Source organism: Rhododendron vialii, chromosome 13a, assembly GCF_030253575.1.
Source record: "Rhododendron vialii isolate Sample 1 chromosome 13a, ASM3025357v1".
In the NCBI taxonomy this organism is placed as follows: Eukaryota; Viridiplantae; Streptophyta; class Magnoliopsida; order Ericales; family Ericaceae; genus Rhododendron; species Rhododendron vialii.
This window is the reverse complement of record NC_080569.1, coordinates 4,957,631-4,974,974: the sequence shown is the minus strand read 5'-3', so window position 1 is coordinate 4,974,974 and position 17,344 is coordinate 4,957,631. Positions and strand designations below refer to the sequence as shown.

Genomic DNA, 17,344 nt, shown 5'->3' with positions numbered 1-17,344 from the left:
ATACAAACCAAATTGTAAAATCCGACGATAGTGATCTCCTGTGCGATTTAACCAACTCATACATTTCTGAGACTTCTCTGGAAAAATTTAGTACACATCGAATGGTTAGACATTTGTTGAATGCGCTGAACTTTGTTCAGTAGCTTCAGAATTCGTCTTGCGTGATCTAGAATCCGACCATGTGGTTGAATGTACCCGTTGATGGATTGAGAACATCTTCCCAATGAGAAACATGGAGAAAACTGATAAAAAGGCAACTCTCTTCAGGCAAGCTGGATGAACACTTATGCATTGACGACAATTCTATCAACCTCCCAATACAAAGATATAGGCAATTGACCATAAACTTACATGATCTATATGTTCGTTATATCGGAAACCTAAATTCAGAACACCACCTTTTGCAGATAGCTTTATTAACTATTAACATCATGAATGATAATGTTGACGTCCATGTCCATCCTTTAGGCTGAACGAATCTACTGGACATCCATTGATAAAAGGTTGTTATCTCTGACTGTTCGAGCATTGCACAGGTCATCGACACAGTCACCTCGTTCAAAAACAGCTGCAGCCCCCATGCCTGAACCTGTAGGCCATGATGCGAATACATTTAGGACAAATCTTGTTGCTGACAAAGAAAACAATGAAAATTGTGCCAGGAAAAGGAAGATACCTATGCACATGGAAACTATACCAAAACGACAGTCCTTTCCCCGGCGCTTCATCTCATGCAGTAAAGTCGCAACACACCGGGCACCTGAAACAGAAGGTAAGCTGTAGCAATTCCCACCCAAATAAAGTCTATCTTTCTGATGGTAGAATCCACTCAATCCAGCATAATAGTTCTTAAGAAATCGTCGTATTAATTTTTTGGAGCCCAGCATAAGGAATACAACAAATGTTCAAACATCATTCCACTACTTCATTTGCAGCTCTATTCACAGAAGATTACACAAGACAATGCAAATAATTGTAGTAGAAGTTGGTTGATATAGGCCCAAAAGTTAATGTAGAAAAATGAAGAAAAGAGAGAGAGCCTATCTTGGCTGCATGTCTGAAAATATCAAATGCCAATCTTTATTATGCCCAATTGAGCATTGAGCACTTACCCAAATGATGCTTTGGGCAGTGTAGATTGTTTTGAAACAACACACATATATTCAGCTCTATTTAAAGGACGTGCACGGATGAGATAGACATTTCCCAAAGCCATGCTGTAAACAAACATAGCTTTGAATGTGATCTGACAGTAATTACCTGTAGCACCCAAAGGATGACCAAGAGCCATCGCACCACCATTGACATTAACTTTTTCCGGGTCAAGATCCAGTTTCTTACAGCAATATACAAACTGAGACGCAAATGCCTGCAGAAGGAACGGTAGCATTACACTCCGCAAATTCCTGAGATTATAATGAACTGGAAAATTTGGTGGTGAAGAGAATACACTACCTCGTTTATTTCAAACAAGTCAATATCATCAAGCTCAAGACCTGCGGATTTCACCGCAGCTGGAATTGCAACAGCGGGGCCAACGCCCATAACGGCGGGATCCACCCCAACCGCAGCAAAACTCCTGCATGTGCGGCACATTATAGCACATTCAACATAAAACATAATGCGGATTTTTTCTTTCTTGAGAAAAATCAGATGTGTAGATATGCCCGACAAATCAGGTATGCAGATATGCAGGGAGGATACGAAAGAGGTTTCTGACAAAGAGAAAAAGGAAAGAAAAACCAACATTCTTATCAAGCTAAAGCTCAGCATCATATGGTGCTATTGTTTAATTAGCAAAGTGTTCTTACTTCTTACGTAAACCAATCAAAAGAGGGAAAGATTAGTGACACTAGTAGTCGTGCTCCTCTCGCTTTCCAATTATTTTCCCTAACGTTTAAGTCAAATAAAACAAGATTTCAAGACATACGAGAGCGGCTCCTATTGGCTATTACCATCAAATGAAAAAAGTTTAAACCAAAAGCTTATGAGCAGGCAGAAACCACAAAATCAACGGTTTCTTATCACTTAGAGACTTCCTCACAGTTAGAAATATGCATTATACCTGACCACCCCAAGAATTGGCAGTCCCTTTTGCATAGCGAGACTTCTCTTCATGAGCAGGACTGCTCCAGCACCATCACTCACCTGGCTAGAAGTCCCTAGAAAATGAGGTGGCGGTAATTCAGGTCAAAATACAAACATATTGTGTCCAGAAAATGCCTGAACTAGAAATTATTCATTTCAGAAGCATGCCGTTATTGAATACCAGCAGTTGTGGAACCATCCTTCTTAAATGCAGGCTTCAATTTTGCCAGATCTGTCAGATTTGCGTCTGGTCGAATTCCATCATCCACGGATATCACAACATGCTTCTCCTCTTGAGTTCTGGGGTCCAGGATCTTTGAATATTCAAAAGTTAGAAATTAACTGGGAAAAAGTATCTATTACGCTAGTGAATCTAGTTATAATGTACCTTAGTAGAGACTGGAATAATTTCATCTTTGAATTTTCCAGATGCAGCTGCTGCTGCAGCACGCTTGTGAGATACAACCTATTTCATTAAACTGAAGTTAAAACTGCTTTCGACAAACTTCTGCACTAAAGATATGGGATACATCAATAGAAGCTTGGTACTCACAGCAGCCTGGTCCTGCTCTTGCCTTGTAAGACCATAACGTTGTGCAACATTTTCAGAAGTAATTCCCATAGGAAGAAGGCAATCTCGCGCTTGTGCAAAAGTGTCCACCTGCGAATAACACCATAACATCCAGCCTTATGAACCACTCAAAATCAGAAAACATTCAGATAAGACGAGCTTATGCATACCCTTGGGTTAACTTTGGGGACCCCTCTGATCTGGTTTACCGTCATGGACTCCACTCCAGCACCAATGCCTGTCACGAAAAGAACAACCATCAAGGCAAAACGTGGAGGAGACATTCACAGTAGTTGTTTACCAGATTTTCTCTTACCTATGTCGTAAAATCCAGCTTTTATGTAGGCGGCAACATCAGCTACTGCTTGAAGGCCAGATGAACATTGCCTGTTGACGGTTCTGAGGGGCACAGTTTCTGTGTGAAATATTTACAATTTACTTCAGATGCAGAGACCACAAGAGAGATAAGTAGCGAAACTTGTTACATATAAACGATGTCCTAGAATTTTCTATTTTGCACAAGTTATTTCTGATTAAATTATCTTGCGAATTCTGATTTATATGATCACCAAATACAACGTACAATGACATTGCAACAGAACTGTGTCAATTCTATTTGGTGCCTACAGGTCCACCAGAATCACAAGGAAGAATGTGCCACCATATAAAGCATTATATTGAAAAAAGAAAAAACAAGAATAAAAGGAAAGCCATGACGATGAAGTACCGGGAAAACCAGCGTAGAATGCAGCCATCCTGCATTCTATTGCTCTTTCTGAACCTGGCGCCAAAACCGTACCAACAACTATATCTCCCACCTCATTAGGGTTCAGATTTGTCTTCTCTATCACAGCCTACAGTGCGAAAAAAATTCATGACAAGCTTGAAAGGTGGATAGGCCTTAAGTGCATAAAATCCAATTTTCTATCTCCTACCAACCGAAATACCATAAGAACTCATTAATCATTATCCCCAATCTACCTTCAGAACAGAAGCGAGTAGATCATCCGGAAGGGTATCTTTGAAACCACCACGTTTTGATTTGCAAATGGCAGTCCTACATGCACTATTAGCAGCGATCCATGCAGAACGACATTAAAAACATTAAGGATAACGAATGACATGGAAAGAGAATAGTAGTTCAGTTCCACATGTTATGGACTTACGTACATAGCAGTATTTCTATAGAACCAAATAGTAGAAAACAACTTATGTTGCAAACAAACTTACGACACAATCACAACATCATCACCAAAAGCAGCTGTTCGACGATAAGCAGCACTATCCCCAGCCAGACATACTGAAGCCTGGTCAATAACAAAAGAACCACATGTTCCTGATCAACTAAAGTAGTATGCCTGCGTGCTGTTTCCATTTCCGTGCATATATGAACAGATCAATTCGATATAACATAATCATGTGGTTAATTTCTGCCACAGATTTACCAAAAAAACATATTTATCCTATGTCGCCATGGTATGCTTGGGAATGATTTTTTTTCCCCAAATTGAAAACATTAAAAAGTGAGATCATCTTGGTGTCAAATGTAGATATTCTACACAATTTGAGGAGGACCTCCACAAAATTACTGAACCCAACTATTTCCAATCTTCTTAATAACATTATCAAATGCTCATGTAAACAATAACTTTGCCGTCATGTATTTTTAAAATTTACTCCAATATTTTGTATCCTTGGTTTAATTGGAACAATGACTTGAGGGTACCCAGCTTTCTTCCTCAAAAGTTGTGAAATTTCTAGTTCACATAGCCAAATTGTAGATGAAATTTCTGGGAACTTTTTCTGGGTAAGGAATGCGCAAGAAAACAATCGCAAAGCCAAGAAAAAAAAAAGAAAAAAGGAAATATATTACGAAGAGAAAGTGAAATAAAAACGTGACAGTCAAAGGCCTGGAGGGAAAATAAAGAGATGGACTTACAGAGAGAGAAGATTCACGGGTCTGATGGGATAAAGAAGAAGAGGGACGAAGATGATCCAGCAGAACTCTTTGTCTATTGATAGCTCTCTCCATTCTAATGTAAGTTCTCTCTCTTTCGATGATGCTTATAGAGTTCCCTCTTGGAATGTATGTTATATAGATACACAGCGTGCAGATTAGTTGAGTGTAAACACACAGAGAGAGAGTGAAATGATTGACCTCAGCCGAATTCAGTGGGGTCGGATCCGGTCAAGTGTCCCCCGGAACAGTTTGGTTAATTTTTTCATTTAAAAGTGCTTTAGACAGTTCAGATTTGTCTGTGTAAATTTTTATTTAAAAATATTTTAAACACTCCGACCAAATCTAACCCGTCCAAAATACGGCTCGAATGAAAAAAATTGACCAAACTGGTCAGAGACTACTTGACCGGATCCGACCCCCGAATTCAGTGGAAGCTCTCTCTATCTTTACGGGTTGGAAAGTTTCTACTTCTATATTGCAGTAAAAAGCCTTGCGACTGCTTGGAAAGTTCGCAGAAGATGTTTCCAAAAATATTCATTGGGTTTGCTACTCCTCCTTGCCCTCTACTTTTTGCTACTTCCAGTGCCCGAAATGATAAGGAAAATGCTAATTTCAGCATAGTAGACAATGGGTTAAAAAATGCATTGATATATGTAAAAGATGCATAGATATCCGGAAAAGTGCTAATCAAACCAAGAGTGGAGAGCCTGATGAAAACAAAAAAAAAAAAATTCAAAGGGCGGAGAGAAAATTATGTTCTGTTTCCTGCTTTCTGCAATTTTCAAATAAGAGAGTGAAAAATTATAGAGAAGGAAGTAATGTTCGGAAAAATAATGTTAGCAAAGGGAAGGACTTGAAATTTAATCATGAAGAGCTTAAGCAGGAGAAGTTCAATGATAATAGAAAGGGGAAAAGACTGAAATAGTCCCTGTAGTTAAGTATTTGTGTCAATTTGGTCCCTGTAGTTGTAATTGGCTCGATTTACACTCTGTACTTTTCATTTTGTTCCAATTTGGTCCAATTACTAACTTCCGTTAGTCTGCCGTTAGTCCTTTAAATAACAAAATCATATGGCTCCCTTTTTTGGGGTTAAAATAGACTCGTTCGGCTAAATAAGTCAACTTGCTTATTTTTTTATCCTTATTCAAATTTTTTTCGTATTTGTTAGTTTTTCGTCAATTTTTTTGGGGTTATTGTATCGTTATGACGAGAGGAATCTAAAAAGTAAAAAATTATGATCGAGATCCAATTTTTTTTGAATAAAGACGAAAAAATTGGCTTATTGGCTTATTTTTGTCTTTATTCAAAAAAAATTAGGTTTCGATCGTAGTTTTTTACCTTTTAGATTCCTCTTGTTATGACGATGCAATAATTCCTAAAAAAATGATGAAAAACTAACAAATACGAAAAAAATTTGAATAAGAACAAAAAATTAAGCCAGTTGACTTATTTAGCTGAATAGGGTTACTCATTCCCCTCTTGCCCTAATATACCTCTGAACCAAAACATAACTCATTCTTCCATTCTCCATTGATAAGGAGGCACTTGGGAAAAATTTTGGTTATAATTTTCTACAAAAAGTTGTCGTCGAATTCAGCATTTTCATGATCAGCTATGAGGCATCATAATCGCTGATATTGTCTACATGTTCAACTTGTGGACAAATACTGAGATGCCTTATTTTTTTGCATAGTAATAAAAATGCATATAGAACCATGTCCAAAAGTCACAACATGATATAGATCCAAAAGTCAACATGATAAATAGCCATGTCCAAAAGTCAGAATATTATATAAACTCTTTTCCAAATTTACCATGTCATAATCTAATATATAGACATAACAAACCACTCAACTAGGTTACAATAAACCTAACTTAACAGCCCAAGTGGTTATAGTAAAAATAGTGCCCTGTCATTCCATTCATTTTCCTACACTTGGCCCATGCACTGATTCCTGACTAGGAATGTTGAAAAATAAACCTAAGCCAATTTTTTCGTCTTTATTTAAAAAAAATTGAATTTTGATAATAATTTTTTACTTTTTAGATTTTTCTCGTCATGACGACGCAATACCCCCCCCCCCCCCCCCAAAAAAAAAAAAATTGACGAAAAACTAACAAATACGAAAAAAATAAGAAAGTTAGCTTATTTAGTCGAACGGGTCTGTTTTAATCCCAAAAAAGGGGGCCATATGATTTTGGTATTTAAAGGACTAACGGCGGGCTAACGGAAGTTAGTAATTGGACCGAATTGAAACAAAATAGAAAGTACAGAGTGTAAATCGAGCCAATTAAAACTACAGGGACCAAATTGACACGAATACTTAACTACAAGGACTATTAGAGTTTTTTACCCTAATAGAAAAAAGCAAATAGTAGTAGTCAATTCGTATTAGCACTCATTTGGAAGAGTACAAGGTTAACTAACTCAATTAATGGATTCTTTTAAGGCGTGTTTTATCGACTAAAATAAATACTTATTTTTTGAATTAAATATGAAATATTGTGAAAAAATGATCTGTCTCATGAAATGAAAAATAAATACTTAAAAAATAATAACATTAGCAGGAGCCTGGGCATGCTTTGCTCTGTGGAACAACATTTTTATTGTGAAAGGGTGAAAGAGTAGTTGGGAAAAGTCTAGTGTTGCCCTGTTGCTCTGCTAAAACATGTTTTTTGTTGATCTAATGAAACATGTTTGGGGCAAGTGGGGTGGAGTGCAATTTGTGCCTTATGCATATAAGCAGAGTTGGATATCCGTAAGCACTTATCTTCGTTACCAAATCTCCTAAGATAGAATAAATAAGATCAACGAATGACAAAAAAAAAATGTTGGGCCCCCTACAGAGAGATTTATTGGTTTGGTAAACCGACCATATTTTGGCATGATTCGTAGAAAGGGTAATTACACTTTACTCCTTGTGGTTTGGCCAGTGATTTGGACTAAGTTGCAAGGCTAACTTTTTAATAAATGCACTCCAAATTTTACCGCTCGGTGTATTTGGAGAATTATATTGTATGGAATTTTATAAGTTTTTTTTCACGGAAGGAATTTTATACCTTAGATGACAAAATTTCAAATGCATATAATAATAATAATAATAGTGTGACTCAAGTGCGATACCAATAATATTGTGGATTTGGTGTTTGAAGGTTGGTGAGAGGAAACAAATTTGTAGAGAGAGAAGGTGGATTTGAAGGGTTTTATTTATTTATTTATAAGCAACAAGAATTTATTAAAACTCGACAAAGGGTACATCGAGGCGGCCGAACTCTAAATCAAGAAGATACTTGAAACATAGAGCAAGTCAAAAGAAAGAGAAAAAGAAAATGATACATCAACACGAAATTAAATGAAACCACAATAAGACCCAGGAGACTGGAGAGATCTCATAACAGCATCAGCTTGCAACCAAGGTCTTCAAGAATGATTAAAACCTTTGAAAATCAATAACTCACACCTGGCAGCTTCAGCAATAGAGCGTCGGTAATGCCAACAGCAAAACTCCAACATACTTCCAATAGTTAAGCAGCATTGTAGAACCCTCTCATACAGTATACAAACAGAAAACAACATTATTAACAATATGCCCAGTAGCAAGTTCAAAATAGAAGCAGCTTTTAAATCTTCCAATCAACCCAACTCTCTTAGCCCCCCATGACTTGGAAATGGAAAGAGGAGAAAACAACCAAAAGCAGCCTTTTAGTCCTCCAACCAATGGGTTGATAAGAGATCTTGAACTTGTACCCATTCCACGTATGGTTCATGAGCAGGAATACAACAATAAAAGCAGCAGCAATCAAGGTTTGACTGCACCTTCCCAAACAACATCTATTCCAAGTGCAGACTCATAATAGAGAGCAAAATGCAGAGCTTCCAAAATGCAGACAGAATATAACCTTAATCCTCTTAGCCCCCAAAGATTTGGAGGTGGAAAGAGGAAGAACTCGTTCACTGACAATCTCTTATCGAGCTAGATTCCATTTGAAATCTTCAAAAGAGTATTCTCTAATATTGTATTTGCCTTTGATCCAAATTGCCATTCTCGTTTTAACCAAGCCAGAAATTTCCTCCACATCTCATATCTTGTTCCTGAAAACTAGATCATTCCTGCTTGTCCAGATCGGCCATACCCCAGAATAAAAGGAAGCCCAAAAGAAATTACACTTTCAAAACCCTTTTAGCCACATCATATAACAGAAGCAAGTGATATGGTGTTTCCTTAGCAGAATTGCAGAAAAGGCATTGACCAAATTTCAATGTAGGCAAAGGAGCATTGGAGTATTCTCAATTCCTTCACCTCCTTGTGAATCAAAATATTTTTCATTTGTGAGCAAAGAAAACAATTTTTATTAAGTTGAATATAGTAAAACAATTGTTTTTATATAGTAAACAGATAAGCAGTGTTTTTTTGGTTTGTAAAAAGACACTTGTGCAATTTTGCTTAAAGAACTTGATTTTGTTGAGAAATTGGTCGAAGAAGGTTTTCCAAAAGAGCACCAAAATGTCACAGTTTTCACCTCCCTAAGTCATTTCTCATGTGCCAATCAGCTAAAACAATGTGCCAAACACCCCTTAAGGCCAAAAAGGATACTTTCAAAGAAAGAGTGAGAGCTAACACAAAATAGAGAGAGTGAGAGGGGGTAAAGATGAATGGGAGACAACTCTAGTGTGCAACTCTTTTTTGCTGCAATAGGAGTTCCACTCAAGCTGCATTGCTGGTGTTCCAGCAACACACCACCACTTCCATTCTGCTGTCGCTGCTCTCCATTGCCGTCGCTACTCCGTCGCTGTTCCACCGCCATTTCGACTCACGACACCCATCAAGTCTCTCTCTATCATCACTAAAGCAAAATGAAGGGTCAGTGTTAGACAGAATCATTAGTTTGTATGTAATCAGTAATTAGTTTTAGGGAAAGTCTTCAATACACACCCCTTTAAGGTGTGTACCATATGCACCTATTGTGTGGTTCATATTGTGCCACCTCATAAAAAATTACTTGTAGGACCGGTCATTCATAACATTTTATTTAGTATCGTAACTTTTATACTAAAAATTCGTAACTTTTCAACAATATGATTCGTAACTTTTTAGCAATAGATTCATAACATTTTGGGATTCATAACATTTTGGTGTATTTTAATAAAGGTGCATATGATACACACCCAAATAAGGGGTGTGTATTGTAGCACTTCCCTTAGTTTTATGTTGTAATTAGTTTAGTGCTTAAATTGATCATTAGTTAAGTTGGTTGGAGATGTGAATTATAAAAGAGATATACGTCTTTTGTTGACATTCAGTTGAGAAAATAGAATTATCTGTCACACTCTCTCTCTTCTTGATAAAATTAGGGTTTTCCTCATGGTATCGGGGTCTCACTTTTCTCTATCTAATTTTTTTTTTGTTACAGAGCGGCATAAGCGACCTCTTACGGCCGAGGAAAAGAAGGGTAAAAAAGAGACCCTAAAGAACACATTGGCTTCGTTCGAGAGGAGACGCAAGCCGGCAGCCGAAAAACTACAAAAGGCAAAAGAAGAGAAAAAGAAAGGCATTCGTTGGAAACGTGGCTCCCCTGCGTGGGAGAGAACGAGAAGCAAGACCGAGCACAAAAGGTGGAGAGGGCAAAAGCGCGCATTGGCAGCAATCGACACAAAAATATCAGAAATCAAAAAAAAGATTGCGGACGAAAATTATTGAACATGAATGGGTTAAATAAATGCAAATACCTTTTGATTTAAACCCATTCACATTAAAAGTATCCTTTTTGCTCTTAGGAGGTGTTTAGCACATTCTTTTGGCTGGCACATGAGAGAGGATTTTGTGTTCCATTGTTTGGGAAAGGGGAAACATGATGATAGAACTTCCCAGGAAGTAGCTCCTTATTACGCAATGTATAATCAATTTCTTTTACTATATGCTTGCCGCTTTATCTTTTTTAATGTTGTTTGATTTTCTATCTTAAAGGTATGGTGCTAAGGTTGTCGCCGAAGCAGGCATCCCGCATAGGCACGACACGTTTAAGAGTGTCACGCCATAACACGTGCACAGTACAAGCACGAAAAAAGCACGGGCACGACACAACATGATTAAAAATTTAAACATATAAAATAATTAATCACAAAAGTAGATGTAAGCTACTTGAACACTCTTTGTCCTGTAATTGATGTTTCTGAAGTAACTGGAATGACGAGTATTTCGCCAGCAAAAGGTACTACTTGTTGATTGAAATGGACTTTCAAAGGAAGAGGTTGCATTGCCAAATATCATTCACAGTTTGTCAAGCGTCACTTTATCATCCTAAAACACCAACAAGAAAATGACAGTGTTTAAGCTGCGAAAGGTACTTATGAAGTAAACCTTTCCCCTTCCACTTCTTTCACATTTACTCCTCTATCTCTTCCCCTCCATTTCGTGCATGTATACCTACTCTGCCACCTTTAATAACCTAATAACCTCACAAGTTCTCTCTTTCCATATGGAATTGCAAATTTTGCTTTCCAAATTTCAGAGAGAATAGGTTGGGGGGGGGGGGAGTGTTTGTCAGAGAGAGTAGGTGGGGGGAGACGGGGAGTGTTACGTTTTTTTTCACAAAACTAGGCCTGTCTGGATTCCTTACCATGTGACCTCTCTGATATCGTGTTCCTCTATGTTTGGCTCCCAGCATGCCCTTGAGTTTTCTGTCTCTTTCATGCTTTTCTCAAAGAGAATGAATGGCTCGGATTTATTAAGAGCCATCTGGTTTTTTTTTTATGGACACTTTTATGTATTTTTATGTCATGTATCCTACCAAGTCTCATAGTACAACAATGCTAGGGACATGCAAATGTGTGCGACACTTTGCACACACAACAATCAATAGACCCCTCCCTCACAGTGCACTATTGTGTGTGGATCCCTTGGTTGTTATGAGTGTGTGTGCAACTGTTTGTGTAATATTATGTATGTCTGAATCTTTAGCACAGAGCCGGCTCTGAGATAAGCTCCACAAGATTTCGGACTTGGGCAACCCCCACCATGGCTGTAACGCCCCGCTATTTTCTAAAAATAAACTCCAAAATACTTTGTATTTCAAACACTTCTAAGCCCTAATTTTCTCCATAAATAAATTATATCACCAAAATAAACTTAAGCTACCTTTTAAATAATCTTCTAGATGCTTCAAAATTATCAACTCTTCCAATACCTCTCCAAATTAATCCTTATATGCTCCGATTCAATTTCCACTAATCCATCTCCATACCTGAAAAAGAAATTATCCGGGAAGTATACGATACAACAGAATAACAAAGCTCATGTTCAAGTGGAATCAATAAACGATAATCAACCAACAAGTCGAAGCAACAATCACAAGGGACCTCATACTATGTCCTCCTCAGTACATGACCCGTGACACTCCCCCAATACCTTCCTCACCGAGTCATCCTCGACCCATCCTGGATATTGGATAGGCTATTGGTGCATGAGTTCACTCGATCTCTGTACTAAATAGTTCTATAGTACTCAGCCAATAATATCATATTCGATACCAATTATTCCACTTTTCAATGATATCCACAAGATTGAACACAGATCACGAGATAATCAAAAGGAGTACAAAGGTAAGAGTGAAGAAAGGATTCCGGAAGTGGGAAGCATATCGTATACTCTCCGGATTACCTCAAAATATGTTGTGAACCATATGCATAACCGAATACCACTACTCCACGCCAATTGAATTCGGTCTATCGTAAAACACCTCGGCTCCTCCCCTATTTTCTCTTCTTTTTCTTTTGCCGACTACTCTCTCACTTCTTTTTTTTCTCTCTATAAAAACTCAATCAAAGAAACAAGAAGTGAGGCGTGGTGTGATGTTGTAGGTGGAAGGGAGGCCTATTTATAGGAGGCTAGTAAAATCTTAGTGTATCTTGATCATATCCAAAGAAATCTACCACTATCTAATAATATCTAAATCAAATCCAATAATATCTAAATCAAATCTTATATAATCTAAGAAAATCCAACTATATCTAATAATATCTAATCAAATCTTATATAATCTAATAATATCCAACAAAATCTATATAATATCTAATAAAATCCAATAAAATCTTATCATAATCTAATCCAATCTAATCTAATCTAATCTAATCTAATCTAATCAAATCCAATCTAATCTTATCCTAATCCAATCTAATCTTATCCTAGATTTTTAGGATTATGAAGTAGGGCTAGGGTTTCCTAGAAAGTCTAGGTTTAAATTTATCAATTAACAAAATCAATTATATCTACAAAAATACTTCAATAAAATGTTTAATTTTATTCAGAAAAATTTGGCCCGAGATTCGGGTCATTACAACCTACCCCCTTAAAATAATTTCGTCCTCGAAATTAAAATATACGTAGTCAAAATCATATAATCAAAGTATCATACAATTTGCAAAAGAATTTTTTTTTTTGAAAGGAAATAAGTCAAAAATAAATTCAAAGTTCTACCATTGTCCTAATAACCTCAAATTCATCTTCTAGATAATAGCCTATAAAAATTATAACCACGCTTTCGCTGCGAATTCTGATAAATTTCTAATCCTTATAACCTCAAACAATAATTTCTAATGACATCCCCTCCCAAACAACACCTCTAGATTATACCCAAGGTCCCGATTACTCCAAACTTCATTATTCGATCGATCAGCTAATCATCTCTCTCTTGTGTTTCTCTCTTTGACTATCAGTCCACCACATTTTGACCTAAGGCTGCGTTCTTTTGAACTTAACTTAAATTTGTGAATTTTGTTCTTATTTGGATTTTTTCGCATTTGTTAGTTTTGTGCCAAATTTTTATGGGTTATTGATTCGTCTCAACAAGATAAATCAAAAAAATAAGAAAAAATTACTTTTACCCAAATATTTTGAGAAATAACCACTTTTTTTAGTGACATTTTTTTCTAAAAAATGGTTATTTTTCTCAAAATACTTGGGTAAAAGTAAAAAATTCTTACTTTTTTGATTCCTCTCGTCGAGACGAATCAATAACTCTCAAAAATTTGGAGCAAAACTAACAAATACGAAAAAAAATTGGCCAATTTTTTCAGGTTCAAAACAACTGCCTAAAAATTGGCAATCCTCCACGTTAAGTTATGTTACTATTTCGAGTATCTAGACATTGAAGTGGGTTTGGTCGACAGAGTTTCAAAATTAAAAATTGGCTTAGATAGTTGAAAGATCCCGCGGAATTTTGTCAATTTGTGAATGTATTTCAATCCATATCGGAGGAAGACAGTAGAGAATGAAAAGAAGGAAGGGGGAAACGGGGAGAGAGAGAGAGAGGAAAACGGGTCGAGTCGAGCGGGTTTGGGTTTGAACTAACTCATATTCGACCCGACCCGTTTTAAACCCGTTTACTACTTGACCCATATTTGACCCGCGATCCATTTCAACCTGTCCAAACCTGCACAGACTCGCCCATTTGCCACCTCTAATTTAAGTGAACATAATCCGCCCACTTATAACTCAATCCAACCCGCTCATGTTATATAATGGGTTTACATGAGTTGAACTCATATTAACCTATATTTATATGAGTTTAGATGGCTTAAAAATGGGCCCAATATAAGTTTGGGACTAAAACACCCACAGCCCGTTGTTTTCCATTACTCCATAAAACAAGGAAGGAAACACAAAACACGGAAGGTAAAGGCCAAGCTAATTATAAAATTGTCATCAATACAAAGGACAGTCACAAAACACATGCTCCTCCTCCTTCTTCTTCTTTTTTTCTATCTCTCTCTCTAACTTTTATCAGGATCAGCCTAGCAGGGGAAGTGCCACGTACAGTTACGATCCGGATCCACTTATAAAGTCGATCAAATCTTGCAAAAAATGGTCCTGGTTCTCTCTCTCTCTCTCGGTTTTTTGAATGAAAAACTAGATGATTTGTTTGTTTAGTAAAATAGTTGAACTCAAGCAAAATTTTTGACTTGTTTAATAAATGAGTCGATGTCAAAGTAGTCGCAGCTCTGCTCCAATTTATGTACCCGGTGAACAAACCGAGCTCAAACATTTTCAAATTCGGCTCATTTGGAGCACTATCAACAGAGGGTACCATTGTGACACGTTACGAAATTCAGGGATGAAAATTTTGAATGAAAAAAAAATGGACCATTTTTTGCAAAATTTGATAGACTTTATAAGTATGAAGGAAAAGAAGGAAGGGAAAAAAGGGGAGGGTTATTTTGTTCATTGTTTTTCTTTTTTGATTCATCTCTTTGAATAGAACCAATAATCTACAAAAAAATTGATGCAGAACGTACAAATAAAAAAAATTAAAAATTGGCTTAAATAGCCGAAAGACCCTCCGGAGTTTTGCTTATTAGTGAACGTGTTTCAACCCATATCGGGGGAAGACAATAGAGAAGGAAAAGAAGGAAGAGGGAAACAGGGATAGGGGGGGGGGGGGGGGGGGGGCTTATTAGTGAACGCGTTTCAACCCATGTCGGGGGAAGACAATAGAGAAGGAAAAAAAGGAAGAGGGAAACGCGGGGGGGGGGGGGGAGAACAGAAAACAGGTCAGGTCGGGTAGGTTTGGATTTGACTTGACCCATATTTGACCCGATTCGTTTCAATCCGTTCACTATTTGATCCCGTATCTGACCCGTCCATATTTGACCCACGACTCTTTTCAACCCACCCATTTATCACCTCTAGTTAAAATAATGTGGATCTCATCACAAAGTGATGTCATGCTTACTACGCAATACACTTTTTAGTAAGCATGACATCACTTTGTGGCGGCATCCACGCAATTTTAACTAATAAGAAGGAGGATAATGTTCACCCTCTTAAATAGATGGTGAACAAAACTCAACTCCTATAAAACTAGCTCGGACAAGGGGCGTAAACTAGGCCAAGTGGCCTGGAGCCTGTTAAAATTTAGCTCTAGGCCCAGCCCGATTCCTATGGGTAGGGATTGGGTTAGAGCCCGGTTCTATTCATAACCCGTCCCGTTGGACTACGAGAACTCGCCCTGTCCTAAAAAGTCCGAAAATTTTAGATCATGGAAGCTTGATTAAAGCCTTTCATCAGTAATATATATATACATATATAAATTCATATATTTAAATGTCTAAAGCAAATTAATGTTCTTAATCTAAAATCCAAACTGTACTGTACAGTCCAAATGTGAAGTCCAAACTTCGAATTTCGGAAGTAGAATGCCCAATATCATACACAGTGTCCTATGCTGGTACTTGGGAGTGATTTTATGTGCAAAAAATATTTTATGCACTTTTGTTAGTTATGAAAATTTTATAATGCAGCATTCATAGTTTTATTTATCTGCCCATTCATAGTTTGTTTACTAGAAAAAAGTACTAGTTTTAATCAATTATTTTTTCCTATAGTAATCTCAAAGAAAGTTGATAATTAACTAGTGTATATATGGGAAAATGTACTACTATAATTATAGCCCAGGAAAATATACTAGTTAAATATGTCCAGTTCTTGATATATATTCACGGTAGAAAATTCCACCAATTGAAGTTGCCTCTGGTTAGTTTACCGAACGTGCTTCGGTAATGCAGCATCTTATGGTAATGTGGCGTCTGACGCTCTCATTCGAGATCACAATGGGGCCTTTATTCTGGTATTTCAGAGGCAGATTGGGTCTTGTTCGGTGTCGGCAGCGGAGCTTTGGGGCCTAAGGGATGGCCTCAAACTTGCGAAGAATTGCAATTATTCAAATGTTGTTGTTTGCACTGATGCTTTGGAAGTGATTAATCTTATCCAGGTCCAAACTCAAGCAAGTGTTCATCCGTTGAGTAATTTGATTGCTGATTGCAAGGAACGCGTTGGCCCAAGAGTTGGCCATTATCTCTTTTAATGTTGGGTTTGGGGGAGGTTTTGGGCTTTTGATGTAGGGTTTTGCTCCTGGTCGGTCTTGTCTAGATGAAGAATAGTCTACTAGGTCCTATCCAAAGAGCCTATAGCCCAGTAAGTTTTCTTCATTATTTTATTGACAAAAATATCCCTCGTAAAAAAAAAAGAGATTGGAGAGAGACGATCCAATCACCACCACCACCACCACGCCACCCCACCGCCGCCACCGCCACCACCACCCCTGCCACTGCCACCGCCACCGCCACCACATCGCCACCGTGCCACCAACACCACCGCCACCACAATTAACAGTGCTAATTTTTGTCTAAATTAACAGTCGACCCATATAACCTCCTATACCACCACCACCGCAATTAACAGTGTTAATTTTTGTTTAAATTAACAGTCGACCCATACAACCTCCTACACCACCACTCTACCATCACCACCACACTGCCACCACCATCGCCGCCACAATCACCACTACCATGCCGCTGCTGCCACCACCACCACAATTAACAGTGTTAATTTTTATCTAAATTATCTAAATTAACAGTGTTAATTTCTCTTTAAATTAACAATGTAAATTAACAGTTGGACCATATAACCTCCTATACTATCACTCCACTACCATTACCGCCATAATAAACCGTGTTAAATTCTGTCTAAATTTATAATTAGCAGTATTAAATTTTGTCCAAATTTAAGATCCTTCATATACAGGGATGTGTACCGCAGATTTTTCCATATATTATCCTTTCCTTAATTGATAATTGGCTAAAAAATTAAGACAATGAAAATTAACATTGTTAATTGTGGTGTGAATTTAAATGAAAATTAACACTGTTAATTGTAAATTTAGATAGAATT

At 37.3% G+C, this 17,344-nt stretch overlaps 1 protein-coding gene across 3 annotated transcripts; it reads right to left on the bottom strand.

Annotated features, from left to right (window-relative positions):
* Positions 1-262: 262 nt before the first annotated feature.
* Positions 263-16,952, bottom strand: LOC131314168 (3-ketoacyl CoA thiolase 1, peroxisomal-like). Of its 3 annotated transcripts, none has more exons than XM_058342659.1 (14): positions 4,599-4,789; positions 3,890-3,966; positions 3,641-3,725; positions 3,387-3,513; positions 2,976-3,074; positions 2,831-2,897; positions 2,642-2,753; positions 2,477-2,554; positions 2,270-2,402; positions 2,066-2,162; positions 1,456-1,579; positions 1,261-1,369; positions 677-760; positions 263-589 (listed from the first exon to the last, which is right to left on the bottom strand). In XM_058342659.1, exons 1-14 carry the CDS (start codon positions 4,689-4,691, stop codon positions 480-482), a joined length of 1,395 nt encoding a protein of 464 aa, XP_058198642.1. In that variant the 5' UTR covers positions 4,692-4,789; the 3' UTR covers positions 263-479. The 3 variants fall into 3 exon arrangements, with proteins under 3 accessions (XP_058198642.1, XP_058198643.1, XP_058198644.1); XM_058342660.1 differs by having other exon boundaries at positions 2,642-2,749; positions 2,830-2,897; positions 4,599-4,787; XM_058342661.1 differs by lacking the exons at positions 3,890-3,966; positions 4,599-4,789 and adding an exon at positions 16,945-16,952.
* Between the last annotated feature and the right edge of the window lie 392 nt (positions 16,953-17,344).